Here is a 16,474-nt window from a genome sequence, read left to right on the forward strand (position 1 = left end):
TTCTTCGAAGTTTGGGTATCACTGCATGTTTTGACATTTAACAATTCTCAAAATTTGCAGCAGAAAATATTTTCAAAGCTATACGTAAAATAATTTATTTTTTCTTACCTCCTTTTTAAATAAATGTCTGGTTATCACATATATATACACATGTGCGCATTCATACAATATCCATGTTTATACTCGTATCATTAGAAAAATTGTCATGTCATTTTTTTTCAAATTGATTTTATCGTAGAAGTTTTGAATTCATACTTGCATAGTATCTTAGCTTAATTACGTAAGGTTAATTTCATTGATTTCGTAAGCTCCGATTTTTGAATTTATCATTTATGAACTAAGAAAAAATTCATTCTTTAAAATTGAGAAAAGGATTTACTTAATTGTTATTTGATTATATTACCTTGAGTCAGCTAACACAATATATTTTTCAGCTGGATTTCAAGTTTCTTTCCCCAGAATGAAGACATTATTTTAGTTGTATGCTTTATTTGTTAAATGGAACATTTGATTTCTTTTTTTTTTTTTTTTCAATTACTGCATTCAGTTTATTAAACACTTCACGAAACGTAATATCTCTCCGTCTTAATTACTCTTTATCAAATCATTTGGTTTTCAAATTTAGACTCGTTTTAATTTTTATCTGTTATTTTAATGACATGTCCCGAAAATACAATTTCTTTTCTAGTTCTCAATTGATGCTGTGTGTAATACCGTTTTACGGCTTTAGGAAACATTATTCTAACTCGAATTTTTTTCTTCTAATGGAATGGAGAACGCGCTTAATTGGAACATGCCTGTTGCAACTCAGCAGAATGAAGATGAATTTGATAGTTTATTATAGCTGTCCTAGCTATAATATATTGTATTAATTTTAATTATTGATAATAGGAGAAAAGGGTGTAACTAAAAAATGTAAAATGCAAAAATCACATATAATGCATTAAATTAAGAACTAAAACTTTTGTGTTTAGTAATATTAAAATTATTTTTGAGTTAAACATATCATTTCTTTGTAAAAAGCAAGTAAAAATAACGTAGCGCACCAGGCTTACCTTTTAGTCATGTGAATTGACACAGCGCTTTCCTATCCCATGTGAAAGAGGAAAATTACTGTACACTAACTTTCATGGTTCAGTTGTTTCGATTTTAATGATTCAACTAGAATCAGAGCTAAATCTTTATGACGTTGAAAGTGAGTCAAGAAATTCGGTTTCTTTTCATATTTTCCAGTTAAACCGATCACAAACACTCATTAAGTTAATAAAATTTTGCGTAAGCTTGAGTGGTCAAGAAGAGTAAAAATAAATTTACCTGTTCCTTCTGTTTTGGCAGAGATAACATCACTAGGTCGTCCTTTTCCTGCAACGTTGAAAGCAACCAAATAAAATTGATACCTGACACCGCAACGTAGACCATAGAACACGTAACTCTTCCTAGTCTCGGATAACTGGACTTCTACCCATTCAGGTGCATCAGACTTTTGAAACAAAATATAGCCTAAAAGAGAATTAAAAGCTGTTAGTAAAAATCATTTTCAAATTAATGTTCTGAACGTTTCTGTTCTTTGGAGAGGAAGTAAATAAAATGACTTGCCAGAAATTCGATAATGATGTATAGGGCGATTATAATTAAAGTTGCGATTTCAAAACGCTCTAACGTTAAAACTACCGGTCAGAATGCCTTAATATTTTACCAGAAAAATAATGAGGCAATAGAATTTTGTTTGGCGAAGGAAATATATAGTTCCGACATGTGCCGATAGATAACGCTATCAGGGGTAAGGCCTAATCGTTAAACACAGGAATGTTGTTAGTCGAAAGGAAATAGTAGACTCTAAGGTTTTAGGATAGGCGAAAAGACGTGTTCACAGCGAACAGTTTAAAGAATACGTGTGTACAGCGAAAACAATGATAGTGACAAGAGAAAAAGGAAGAGCTTCATAAAACAAACACTTGCGGATGATTGACACATAGATTGTTCGATATGGCCTCCGTTTTGTTCCGCTATTAGTTGGAAGCGCAAAACGGCATGTTCCACCACAGTTCAGAGGCTATCTGTGCTGATGCTATGAATGTGGTGGGTGATGCTTGCCTTCAAGTCGGCCATATTCCACATCCACCCATAAACCACATTCTTCAGGTATCCCCAAAGCCAAAAATCCCACGGGTTTAGTCCAGCGAGCTTGGTGGCTACTCTGTTGGAAAATAGCGGCTTATGATTTTATGCTTCACAGAAGCAGCTGCTTCATACAAGTAGCAATGTATGAAGAAGCTACAGTTACAGTGAGGATACTGTACTTTCAGAAAACTGAGGTATTAAGGTGGCCTTCTCAGATATAAATATGCAAGCAATTCATTTGCATTTATTGTCTTCCTTTCCATCAAATTGTATAGATTCTTTACTTTTTTATTATTCTTCTTTACTTTTTTATTATATTTATTCTTTACTTTTTTATTAATTACTTTCTCACATTTTAATGATATTTGTTATTTACCACATAGAGATGTCATTTTAAATAATTCGTAATCTATATATATAAAGAAAAAAGTCTTGTGTGTTTCATTGTCCTCTAATAACTCAGTCATTACTAGAGCTATCGTCACCAAACAGTCTATAATTCTTTTCTGGGTCCTGGAAAAGGTCAACGTCTATTTTTTTCCAAAAACCAATTAGCTGAAATCAGATATATTAATTAAAAACTCGAAAAAACGATAATTTTCGCCTTCATTTTTCCGAGTGGCAACAGTCTCGCAAGCTCGAGATGAAAATCTGCTTTATTTCGAAAGTTGTTGTCCCTGCTCGCTTTTAAATCCTAGAATTTGTTAATAAAAATTTCTAAATTTTATGATGTAATAAAAAAACATTGCCAAACATTAAATACATTATTCCCGATTACAAAAATTCGTGGGAAGCCATTTCGGCTATTCCATCTTAGTACGACTATAATCAGCCGAAATATTAAATAAAAACTCTGAAAGCGCTAATTTTTGCACTAATTTTTCCGAGTGGCAACAGTCTCGCGCGTTGGAGATACAAATGCTTTATTTCGAAACGTGTTGCTACTGCTCGCTTTCGTAAAGTCTGTTCATCAAAAATTTGTAAGTTTTACAAAATCTATACATATAAAGAAAATGTATGTTTGTGTGTTTGTTTGTTTGTTCGCGTTATCGATTTCTGATCAATTATGATAAATGTTTCGACACGTTTAATTGACAGAAATTGAATACATTGGATATAATTGAAATATTGGATGGAACTTGAGCTTTTAAGACCATTTGATTAGAAAGACGAAAATCGTTAAAAACTGCGTGCCATTGTTGCTGATATAATGAGACAGAATTAGCTTATTTTTCCATCGAAATTTTTTAATGTGGGTTTCATATCGCATGAGAGTGTAAAATATATGACTATAAATCGTATTTTTTGCATCATCATTAGAGAAGAATTACAGCGATATCGTTCTCTCCGTTGTTAGAGCGTTGTTTTCTTCTTGAAAAAATGAGTCTATGTGTACCTTCTTCAAAATGCTCTCAATTTTTTCGTAAAAGTAAAAAAAATTCCAAAGTTGAAATGTTGCCTAATTTTTTAAATCCATTTTTTATTAATTTTGCCAGAACTTAACACCTTAATTTATATGCACATAACTTCTAACTATAATCGGAAAATATTTTAGAAAACTGTTTATTTAATAACACTTGCGACCTTAAGACGATTAAACATATTTCATAGGTTAAATCTTTGAAGTTATTTCATAGAATTTCTCCGCAAATTCGACGTAACGTCTCAAAAGATCTTATTAAATTGTCGCAAGCAATGATCCATGATATTGGAAAACCTGTTATCGGCTTTTCAAATGCACCTCCAACTGCCAATGCTCTTTTTTGCAAATAAAATGCGGAGAACCACTTGCTGTCGTCGTCAAAGCTTCTAAGTTATCACCAGCTCTGTAAATTTCATGGATTAGGAAACATGTTTAGTCACGACTGCTCAGACTGTGATAATAAAAGTAAAACTTCCTCCTTCATTACTCTTCTTCATTAATACGATCGGTAAACTTTGTCAAAATTTCACCAACCTTGTTATCCTTCAATAAACTCTTTGCTTCCTTTCAGAAGTTTAAATTCCTGAGAGAGTTGATTAATTGAAGGATAGTCCTTCGTATCGATCCGGTGCCCTGCCATGCTAATTTTGTGAATATCCGTTTACGAGACGAGAAAACAGGTGTTTGAATTTATCCGTTGCCTTCTTCTGGTTATTATTCATTCACTCGATAATCAACGAAAAATCCTTGGCAGCATTCAAGATTACGACAGAATGTGTTCATTTAGCAGTATTAATTATTGGTTAATATACAGCAGCTTCATATACTTTGCATACAACTTCTGTTGGATTCTATAAATCTCCTCTATCAATGTTTCTTTTGTTCTGTGCAAGGAAATAAATGGTCTGGTATTTTCAACTTGCTTTCACTAAGGTTTTCTTGAAACTTGTTGATTTATAACTGGAAATTAAATACTGTTTCCTTTCAAAATATTTATAAGGTATTTCTCCCACCTTCCTAGCATGTCTTCGTGGTGTATTGGTCAGCGCACTGAGCCGGTATTTCAGAGGTCCGTGGTTCGATTCGCGGCCAAGGCGATTGCTCATTTTTCATCTTGCCTGCTTCCAAAATTCCTAATGTCTCTACAGTAGCGCCCGAACTAAAAGGGTGTTGGATGATGATTTCTCCTCACCCAGGATTTGGCGATTGGGTCTCCTAAAAAAATCCTCAGTCACCCTTTAAAAGGGGGAGTATATACGGTATTTCTCCCGCCTTCCTAGCGTCCCTTCGAGGTGTTACATCTTTACTTGAACTGTGAAGCGACTGTTCGGTAAGTTCAACTGTATCAATTGCACATGGCAAAACCCTTTTATTCAAACAAAAAAAGTCCTTATAGTTGGCTGTATCAATTGCACATGATTTCAATTGCACAATCCTGGTGCTTACAGATCCAAGCCAATACTGTTTGTCGCATCTCAAAATAGAAATGTAAAATTAAAACTAATCTTAAGTGTAATAATCAACCAAAGCTGCAGAGATATTTAACGCGTAGTTGGCTCTTGACCCTTTCACCGACGTAGACCAACCGGCAATAGTAAAATAGCAAGCTCTTAAATAGCAGAGAAACAAAGTGGTCGAAAGGCAGAAGATGCTGTGTCTGAAGTAACTCGGACACCAGCTAAATAGTATTTTTCTGTCCTACTTTGCATAATACGCGAAACTGAAATCTCATTTTGACAAGGAAGCGTGGGTTGAAAACAACAGCAATAGGAAAGGTTGCTTCGAAGTAAAATTAACTGTTAAATATAAATTAAATAAATCACCACAATGCTTTATCTCTATGAAAGAAGCATCCATCTTTCATTAATATATAATTCCGGGTCAACTTGTGATTCATATCACTTCGAAAAGTTGGAAATAATCAAACAGCCACTATATAAAAGTTTGATTGATTTTGTAATATTAATTTTGTGATAAAACTTGGAGTCTAAACTTAAGGTTTTTCTCAAGAAAAGGATAAACTATAAGCCACGGTTTTCATTGTGCACTGCCCATAACTGATGAACATTCATTACTATTTATTATTAATTAATTCAAAAAATAGTAAATTAAATTTTAAACTAAACGAAAATTTGACTGTGTCTGACTTTTGTAAAATGCTGTAAAATAAAGCGTCCGATGATTAAAAGCACAATCAATTCAGGGAAAGTTAAAAGAAGGAAGGTATTACTCATCTTTGATTTCACTGTACCTGTTTATTAATGGGTTCTTCATAACGGAAGATGTTTTTCATTAAGTTCCGAATCAAAGTTTATTCAACGGTAAAAAACCTCACTGATTTTGAGCGGATAGGATCGCGAAATACTGCTATTTCGAGCCAGGCTCAATGAATTCATGTGAAAGGGTTGGCTGCATGCTTGGTTTTAATGAGTTTTACTTTGTGTAACGTGAATGCAGTCCATTTTCCCTTATAATGCATCCCTTCCTTTAAAGAACCTTCACGTGCTTTGCAATATTTATATAACCATCAATACTAAAAGAAGTAGGCATATATAATTCCCATAAAAGAAATATGTACATAGAAATTACTATTAGCATGTAGAGATTATTAAATTTCTTCGAGGCTAGTAAATGTGAAAAATCAACTGTGGTTTAGGCTATATTCGTACCACGTTATCTTCCACGTTATATATGGTGTGGCACTTACACCACCACAAAACGCATGGGAGAATTCATTACATTCGTCCCTATTTCAAGGGCAAAAGGGAAGACGTCCAAGATTCTGTCGACGAAATCTTTAATGAATTATCGTTTATTTTAATTTTAATTTGGTTGACACTATAGAGAATGTGTTAAGTTTTTTTTCCATCGAGGAAACTCAAATCTCAGTTGTGTCTTAGCCATGAATCGAACCATAGATCTTTCAGTTGCTCAGTAGGCATAATAACCACTTATATCAAAAAGAAATGCACGGGGAGAATATGATAATTCCTTACAATTCATTATACTTCGGCTTTTAAATCAGTAAGCCTGCACATCATTATAAACCAGCATACGTCTGTTCCTTCCAGCATTGCTGTTAGGTTTGTGTTATTACTGCTTGGTTTATTTTACATTGTGATTCCCTGTGAGAGCTTATGTGATCTTTTTTTCTTCTGTTCTTACTTAATCTTCACTTTGAAGGGTTTCGCTTCTCTTTCACTTTTTCATCAAATAAATAAAAAATGACTGAGAAGTAGGAAAACGAAAGTAGTAGAATCTGGATCATAAACTGAAACAGAAATGTCCTGGATATTAAATCTTTACAGGAAATCTGTTTTTATACATTGAAAAAAAATCTATTGAATACTTTTACAGTTCAGATTTGATAAATACCATTTTGCAACCAACAGTATTAGGCAGTGGTTAATTTATGAAGTCTTTTGATGCCAAGTTTCAAGGCTCATCTTCATTAAGCAATTTATTTTATTAAGAAACACGGGCAATGACTATTACAGAACAAGAAATAGTTAAGAATTCATATCTCGGAAAAGATCTGAGGAAAAAAAAAATTACGAATTTTATTTAGAGGAAGAAAATTAAACGAAAATAAAGCCGATACAAAATATACGCAGTTTTATAACTGATTGATAGGAAGGAGTAATTATTGAATTATTATAATCTTTTGGAACGAATGTACGTTTTTCCCTATATCAGGAAACGAAAACTTTTTAACCCTTTGCCAATAATATTGTCACGAATTTTCTCTTCCCTGGGCCTTAGGAGAGTAACTGGATGTACAAAGGGTTATATCAATATTTTTACGGCAAGCAGAGTAAGTTAACATTTGGAGGTCCGAAACTCGAACCTCGGTAAGGCTATTGCTCATTTTGTACGTTTCTTGCTGCAAAATAAACCTAATGGTTCTACAGTATGTGTCACGATACTCTGGCTTTTGGAACCTCTTCTTAATATTTGAAAGCCCACCAGTGGTCCAGCGGTAAAGCCGCTGAATACTGGTAGTTCGATCCGAAATTCGAATTCCGTAAACGTGTTGGCTGCTGGCTGGCTTTTCGTGTTTTCCCAATGTGTAACGTGTATACGAACCAATTTCCCTTAGCAAGTCGCCCACAAAGGCATCCCTCCCCTTAAGAAGATAGCCCCGGAAGTTTTGTCGTAATCACTTAAACCAAACCAAACCAAACCAGTCTTATTATTTGAATTTCATATCAAGAGGCAACTGGAGAAAAAGTGTTTTTGACATTCAAACATTCAGCAACACACATTTTCTTTCATTACATCAACTTTTCTGTACATTTCATGTTTCTCAAGTCAAATTTCCGAAAGAAAAATTTTCCTCCCAGAAGATTTCTCACAAAGTATTTTTCGCTAAGCACCAAGAATAACTAAAAATCTATAGAAGACATGATCACGATTTAAAGAAGGCATGATCAACTTCACTAGCGTAATTTAACTCACTGAAGTAATGTCCGAATCAATTAAAAATATATTCTTTAATGCGATCAAAAACATTTAGGGCAAAACTTCAAAAAGAAACCAATCGCAAATCGGAAAATAATGCCAGAAAACTTATCTTTTAACATTCGATCTACACCTACTCAAATAAATAGCTGTTTCGAAGCGAACGGAAGGTCAAATCACCGAAGCGGTGCATAAATCTAACCGATTTTGTCTGATCTGCGTTTTTAGAAGATGAGCGATGTACTCTATTGAAAGCCGCTTCGCCTCTGAGCTGCATTCCGTTTTCAGGTGTAACGAATTTTAAGCACTCCTTTTAAGCTACGACAGAATTTTATAGTAGACATTTTCATCAAGTATCAATAGTTTTCTTAAAAAATTCAGTTAGGTTAAACTTATATGCAGTATTAAATGCTCATTTCTAAGCAGGAAATCCTGAAGCAAAATAATAATATAAAAAATAGTGACTTTAATAATAACATCTGTAATGCAGAATTAAAGAACCGAACCATAAAAGTTTGTATAATGAGATACATTCCGATGACCTCAGAGATCACGTGACTTATGTATAGCTAATGTAAACAACAAGGTCATTCTTCCTCTTCTTCTGTTGCAGAATGTATCTCATTGTTTGTAAGTTTGTTACCCGGCATGCGTTGTAGTGTTACTTAAAGTGCTTGTGTTTTAATTCCGTTTATTGAAATGCTTTTGGATACACAATATTTTTTTTTCCATCTGGTGAGAGCAATTTCACTTTTCTACCAACATAGCAACATTCCTGGAACTTCATTCTTAAATTTGAAGGCTCTGTAATACAATATATATCCATCTTTCCAACGACCACACTTGGATGAAGACTGTAATCATAATTAGCATCGTAATGGAATGCACCAAGATTTAAATTCACGTTCGTTCGTCTGGATCGAGCAGTGCGTACTCTAATACGAGTGAGGTTTTCCCGGCTTGCTTCCCTTTGCTCGTTTGTTTCAGACGAACGGGCTTGAGCAGTACACACTCAAACGTTTTCCGGTCTTGCTTCCCATTGCCCGTTGTTTCTGAAGCTCGTGATGCCCGTTGTTTTTTTCATCGGGCTTAAGGTGAAAATCCAGCAATAGACTTTCGCTTTAGTGGCATAATTGATTTCACAGCAAAAGTAACGCTTTGTGACGAGTATTAGAAGTTCACTTTCAAAAGCAAAGAAAATGCGTGTGATGCAATAACACGCATGCTGATGCGTGCGTGTTATTGCGTGAAAAATTAAATATCCCACGCTTTGCTGAACGATAACACACTTTGAAATATTTTAATTTGGACAGGCTACACATTTCTCTTAAACAGCCGAGTTTCTTAATGAATTCGAGACAAATTAATATAATTGCGTTTTCCCGAGTGGCAAGACAAATTTTTTTATATCGCCGAGTATTCTGATTAAATTTGAAACATATATATCTTACGCTTTTGTAGAGTGGCAATGCAAAGCTTTCAGATTGCTGAGTTTTTAATCAGAAGTTCATTAAATTCGCGTAAAATATATGTATATTGAAATTTTTTTGAAAAAAGTGAACGTCAACCCAGAAAAGAATTGTAACGATAGCTATAGTAGTGACTGACGGTATCGCGAACAAACAAACACACAAACAGACATTCTTCTTTATATATATAAGATTTATATATTTATATCTCATGCATACTTTATCAGCAAATGTGATTTTGTTTGAGTAAAAAAAAAGAAAAAAAAAAGATATAAATATGTTTAAAAAGTTAGAAACTAAGAGTTTAATCTTAATACTAACCACTTTTCATAATTTAATCTGGAAACAACGAAAGAAATTTATCACTACAATTTAGATTGGTTCTCGTTTTAAGCAGCAAAGTTTCAAATTAAATCACGATCTCGGTATTCATAAATCATTGTTTGAAAGAACAATTTTTCGGGAGAAAAGCCTCGCCAGCTTTTAACGATTTCCATATGCATGTCAGCCGCAGAAGTATTTATTATTGATTGATCGCTGTTTCTGAATAAATAAAAATATTACTGACAAGAGTTTGATTTTAATATCAGTTGGGTTTTGATTTGAGATTTAGAAGCTAAATACCACAATCACAAGGCTTGAAATAATTAAAGCGAATTCATTTTCATCTGAAATTGATGGCAGTTCCATATTAAAGATTCTGAATTTCCCGTTTGATAGTTTAAATCTTATGATTCTGAGAAATTTGATTAATACCGAGTGTAACTGATTCTCTTCAAATTTGAATTTTCAGTATATTTTTCATACAGGTGTTTTCCTTCACGAAAATTATCTGAGTATTTCTTTAGAAGAAATATACAAAAGACTTAAATTACACACAAAGGAATGTCTGAAATCTAAATATAAAAATGTTTCTCCGCTCATCATAACATAAATATTGATAGAATTATTAAAACATCAATGAAAAAAGAATGGGTAAATATTAATAAATATCGAATCAAAATTAGAGATTTTTTAGTGTTACATGCTAAAAATTATTCAGAAGGTTGAAAAATTTCTAATTTCAGCTGTTTTGTAATATTGTTTCATGGAGAGAGAAAATCGAAACATCAAATGTGTCTTTCTCGGGAGTTCGAGTATATCTTCCATTTGCTAGCTGGATGCATCAGCATTTACATCATCAGAGCACGTGAGAGAGAATGCAATAATTCCTCACATTCTTTCCCAATTAAAAGACGACAGAGGAGAGACACGAGACTTAGTTGACCAAATACAAGCGATGATGAATTATCATCTATCTTAATTTAGTTAAGGCTTCTCTGCAGGGAAAATGCTAAGACCTCAGGAGCAAAAAAAATGGCAAAATTAGTTGGAACTTCTCCGGGATTCTAATCACTGATCTTTCAACTGTTTTGATCATTTACATTTATACCTCGACATCATACATGGAAGAATGCTATAATTCATTGTAATGTAATTACGAATGACATACATGTGCAAGGAAAGAAATAATTTTTTCTAATAATTGACAAATAATTAACTTCTTAATACCGTATTTACTCGCTTATTTTTCTAAACTAACTGCATATTTCCCCCCTTAGCTTTTTAGAATAAGTATTTGAAAATTTTTAATATTCACGTAATTTTCTCCTCCCTCAAGACGTTCAGAAAGCGAGCTCCCTTAAATTTTAAAATGGATTCGTCTACCTAGTGACAGCATTTACCTTACAAATTACTAGGGCGTACCAGTGACCGATCGGCAAAATCGTTGAACGCAGGTAGTTCAGACCTGGGTTCGATTCCAGGCAAACAGGTTGGCTACATGAGCGTTTTCGTAGATTTCTGCATGTGTAACATGCATTCGAGCCAGCTTCCTTAGAAAGTCCTCCGCGAAGACATCCGTCTCCTCAGGTAGTTAGCTCCCGCATGCTTTGCTATAATTAAATAAACCAAACTAGAATAATCCAAATTATTAAATGATTTGCTTGGGAATTTTGGGCCTAATGGACTCTAACAATAATAGCGAAAAGCTTAAAAAAAAGGTGATATATAATGTCTTGTTGTAATTAAGATGATTTCATTTAGAAAGATAGACTGAACTATGATGGATACTTTGACAGTGGTAAGAGCGACGACTTGCGAGCTGTGGCAGATGGTATAGACATCAGTTTCAGCTGCATCAAATGATCTGAAACCCAGGAAGTAGCTGTGGACGGCAATAAAAGCACTCGAGATTTAAGATACTGGGAATATAAATGAAGATATTTTGTTAGATATTTTAAATTTATATTACTCCTTATTGTTACTAGAATGTAAGTTTCATTTAAATAAATACTATTGTGATACTTGCCGATAGTTTATTCATGAATTGTTTTCATTTGTTATTTTTTACTGTACTCATGACCTACGGATATGATTAAATATTCGTGTAATTTTCTCCTCTCGACATTTGTACGATAAAATTAGTAAAAAAAAAAAAGGGGGGGAATACCCAAGCAAATACGGTAATTAATAATGTTATGTACTTCTGATATTATTATTTACCGTATTTACTCCCTTTTCTTACTAATTTTACTAATGCCAAGTACTTCAATAAAACTAGTTTCAGATACGCTTTGAGGATTAGGCTGTGAACAGGTTTTTAGATTTTTAGGTTGTGAACAGTTTTAGATATCTTAGCAGCATTCGAATCACCTGTAATAGGATTTGAGTTTTCTTCATCTTTTTCCCACGTCAAGTGAATAGAAGAAGCGGTGGTAGCAACTACGCGGAGCACAGGAGCATTGGGAGGATCTGTAAGCACATGAATTTGAAATGAGAATTCGTTTTTCGAAAAAAAGAAAACAAACAAGAGAATTTATATAGATATTAAACATGACATCAGTAAGAAATTTCAGCGGGTACTTCCTTGTTAAAGCGACCACCATGTTTAGTCGCCAAAAGTGTCAAAACTAAATATGCCGTTTTGTAATGTGTAAATCTTAAATATAGGCTAAGGTTAATAATACGGTGACTTTAACAAGGAGGTATCTTTAAATGACAGTAATTATTGGTTTATAATGTTCTCAATAAAAAATCTGATGTGTACACCACATGACTTCCTTGTACGGAATATTAAATTATACGCATTTTTTCTTGGATTTTATTTAAACTTATCAGATTAAATTAAAACTACTTCGCCGAAGCGCATTAACCACAATAGAATAAATGCATTCTTTAAAATTCAGTTTGTTTACCATAGCGACACTCTGGCGCTAGGTTTACTTAACAGTATTATATTTCATTCATATTATAACTCAGAATGCACAAAATTTATATCATTTAAAGAATAGAATTATCTAATCGTTGCCATATGTTCTATTCAAATACCATAATAAATAACAAAGCTAGTATGATGTATAAAAGAAATTAAGATATAAAACAAAAACGAAACAGTTTTCCACAGACGATTGAGTATTTCTCATTCAATTAATTCAGTTCTCACTTCGCGAGAAGGCAAACATACATAAAAACTCAAAATATCTATATTAAAAATTACGAAGTAAATCTTAAACACTTATTTACTCGAAAAAATTCCAGAAAGGATTAAGCATGATTTAATTGGCAATAATAAATGAAGGCGTTATCTTTGTTGTTGCGAAGCTAAGTTTCTCTAGATTGGCAACAAATCCACTAGTCTCCTGTTTCAAATGTAAACATCAATGGCCGCCATTAAAAACAGGCTTAGCGGCAATTAAACAACTTTAAAATTGCTGATAATTCTAAAAATATTGCACACAGATTTACTAAAGGCATAAAATCCTTAACCGGAAGATAAAAACAACATAATTCAATCATTTTTAAAGCAAAAAATGTACAATTTACAAACATATAAGAGTAAAGAAACTGAGATCACTGAGCCGGGTAATAGAGTGGATATATATATATATATATATAAATATATTTATATACCTTTGGTGCTGCCGATTGCAACCAAAATACGAGGTGCACATCTACATGTTATAGCAGTCCTATATACAAAATTTCAACGTTCTGAGGCTATTCGTTTTTGAGTTATGCGAGATACGTACGTACGCACGTACGTACATACGTTCGTACAGACGCCACGAAAAATTCTCTTCAGAATTAATTTTAAAGCAGTTTTATAATTTTTTTTGAAGGAAAAGAGTATTTTATTCTGTCCTTACGTACAGATATGACGCAAAAACATCGTTAAATTGCATTCGATATCGGTCAAAATGGATATTTCCGTTGAAATAAATGCCTGAAGCTTTTTGCGATTACAATACTTCCTTTTTACTTAGTACAAGGTAGTAAAAAAATAAGACAAAAAAGCTGCTGTAACTTTTGTTCGTACTCGAATAAAAGTGTGTAAAAAATTATAACAATAAAATGTTCTTATTTTTATTGCTATTCTTGTAAATCTGCAAAAGATATTACAGGGTTACAGGTCACATTTTTAGTTTTTACGTTAGGTTCATAAAAAAAAGAACATATCTTTAGAAATTAAAAGCATTAGTGTAAGATAGGAATTAAAAGCATTAATGCAAGATAGAACTTGAAAGAATTGTACGCATATACCGAATAATGAAGTTAATATATTTCTAATAAGTATTGCAAAAAGTTTGAGAGTTTCTTTAATTTATATATGGAGGGCCACAGTTTCTGACTGCGTTGGTGTGTTACTGTAGTTTTCCTAATATTATCGTTTGTAAAAATGCTTTACTGATCAAAATAAACTACCTTACGAAACCTCGCTCCAGTTAAATGACTTGTCAAGCAAAATACCAAGATCAAATAACGTAAACTCTTACAAAACCAGCCTGAGCTAATAGAAGGTATATTCATGACAGTATAGAGTGAGGAGGTGCACCCTGGCAGATAAAAGAATATTAATTATTTTCCTCCTCAAATTTCTTGAACTCTTTTGAATTAATATAATATCTTACTTGAATTGAGCTAGAATTGGAGCTTCAAAATTATTTCTTCTTACTTGCTTTCTTCGTTACCATGGTAACAATAGCTGTGACAGGCTAGTCTTTTTTTTGTTCCACTTAATTTCCGTTTAGTGTGTTTTGCATCGTGAAAAGCGTGCGAATGAAGGCGGCTGACTTGAAGTTCAGTCTCAAATGAGATGGACAAAGTAAGTGCTGTGATGATGAAACGATTACGATCATAAATGAAAGGTAGTCATAAATACCTTGAAATATTGATTTTAAGGTAACAGCCTTATTTGAGTTTTGAAATAATTAAATGAATTGCGGTTAATCTCTGTGTCTGTAATTAGTGTCATCAAAGAAACTAACTGTACTTAGAGATTTATCAGCTACCTAAAAGTATCAGTCTTGATACGTTGGAGTGAGAAGTCTGCAACTAATTTTATGCAACTAACTGTACTTAGAGATTTATCAGCTACCTAAAAGTATCAGTCTTGATACGTTGGAGTGAGAAGTCTGCAACTAATTTTATGCAACTAACTGTACTTAGAGATTTATCAGCTACCTAAAAGTATCAGTCTTGATACGCTGGAGAGAAGTCTGCAACTAATTTTATGCAATTAACTGTACTTAGAGATTTATCAGCTACCTAAAAGTATCAGTCTTGATACGTTGGAGTGAGAAGTCTGCAACTAATTTTATGCAACTAACTGTACTTAGAGATTTATCAGCTACCTAAAAGTATCAGTCTTGATACGCTGGAGTGAGAAGTCTGCAACTAATTTTATGCAACTAACTGTACTTAGAGATTTATCAGCTACCTAAACGTATCAGTCTTGATACGATGGGGTGAGAAGTCTGCAACGAATTTTATGAACCGTGCTCTGTCTCATAACCATAAGCAAAGACTTTTATTTCATTGTGGTTATAGCTTTAAATATTACATCATTTTTTCATACGGCTCTAAAAAACTCGCTTTATTTAAGAAGCGGAAGAACAACTAGAATGGTCATAAAACAGAAAGAATTTTTTGATTCAAATAAAAGAGTAACAAAATATTTAAAATACAGAGAAACAAAATATTTAAAATACTGCTAGAATACATATCAAAACTACATACGACTAAGTTATATCAATTCCAATTTTAGGATTTCAAAACAAAACAACTAGCGGTCATCCTACCGTACCAAACTCTAGCGTCTGGACCTGAACTTCGTCCGATGGAGGTCCAGCTCCTTTGTTGTTGAAGGCTTGGACGATAACTCTGTATTGAGAGTTCGGACTTAAATCGGACATTTCACATTCCAGCATTTTTCCATCAGAAGTTTCCAGTGTTTTGTACGCAAAAGGATCTCCTGGATGACTTTTGTAACCAACATAGTAACCAGTAACTGGAGACGAACCCTCTTCTTCCAAAGGTGGCTATTAATGAAATTATGGTGCAGAATGTGATAGTTTGAATTAATGAAAATTGTTATACATGTAAAAGAAAAAGTTCAGATTTTGGACGCAATTATTATTCTATGAAAATATATAAAAATAATTCTAAAAAATATACATTAGCTTAACATGTGTTGTTCATTGATTAAGGATCCTTGCTGGGTACAGATACCCGAGGTAATGCGAACTTGCGCTAGTTCGAAAAATTTTGAATTCAGATAATGCAAACCGATGCAATAACGGATAAAGTAAAATTCAAATGGTATTAAAATAAGCTAGTTTGAGTAATCTAAAGTTCAGATTACGCGAACATAAGTTCATTCAGGTAATTTAAAATTTAGATGATTTGAATATGAGCTTCCTTGGATACTTTAAAATTCAGATAATGGGGATTGATCCTAGCTGCAGGTATTCCAGGTAATTTAAAATTCGAATGAAACGAAAAGGGAAGACATTTCGGATAAGAAGTTAAGGATGCCAAATATCGCTAATTTATATGGTAAAACACCTTTCAAAACCTTCCTTTGCATTTCGGTGAATCTGTATATTACGAACAAAAAATACACGTTAATTATTGCTGTTAGTATGTACTGTTATTTTAAGGATATTGTAATCTTAAGACT

At 33.1% G+C, this 16,474-nt stretch overlaps 1 protein-coding gene across 2 annotated transcripts in view; it reads right to left on the reverse strand.

Moving 5' to 3' along the window:
* LOC118194064 (cell adhesion molecule Dscam1-like) overlaps positions 1-16,474 on the reverse strand; it is a 572,732-nt gene that overhangs the window by 40,443 nt on the left and 515,815 nt on the right. For both annotated transcript variants that reach the window (XR_015044453.1, XM_085827755.1), the window contains exons 17-19: positions 15,599-15,833; positions 12,169-12,267; positions 1,315-1,500 (exon numbers count right to left, since the gene is read on the reverse strand). Coding sequence is in view for 1 of the 2 variants with exons in the window: in XM_085827755.1 (XP_085683881.1) it covers positions 1,315-1,500; positions 12,169-12,267; positions 15,599-15,833 (520 nt within the window). In the remaining variant the exon portion in view is untranslated. The remainder of the gene's footprint in view (positions 1-1,314; positions 1,501-12,168; positions 12,268-15,598; positions 15,834-16,474) is intronic.

The sequence above is a fragment of the Stegodyphus dumicola genome, chromosome 12 (genome assembly GCF_044657685.1).
Source record: "Stegodyphus dumicola isolate Sdum_Otavi_A_Nest chromosome 12, ASM4465768v1".
NCBI classification, from domain to species: domain Eukaryota; kingdom Metazoa; phylum Arthropoda; class Arachnida; order Araneae; family Eresidae; genus Stegodyphus; species Stegodyphus dumicola.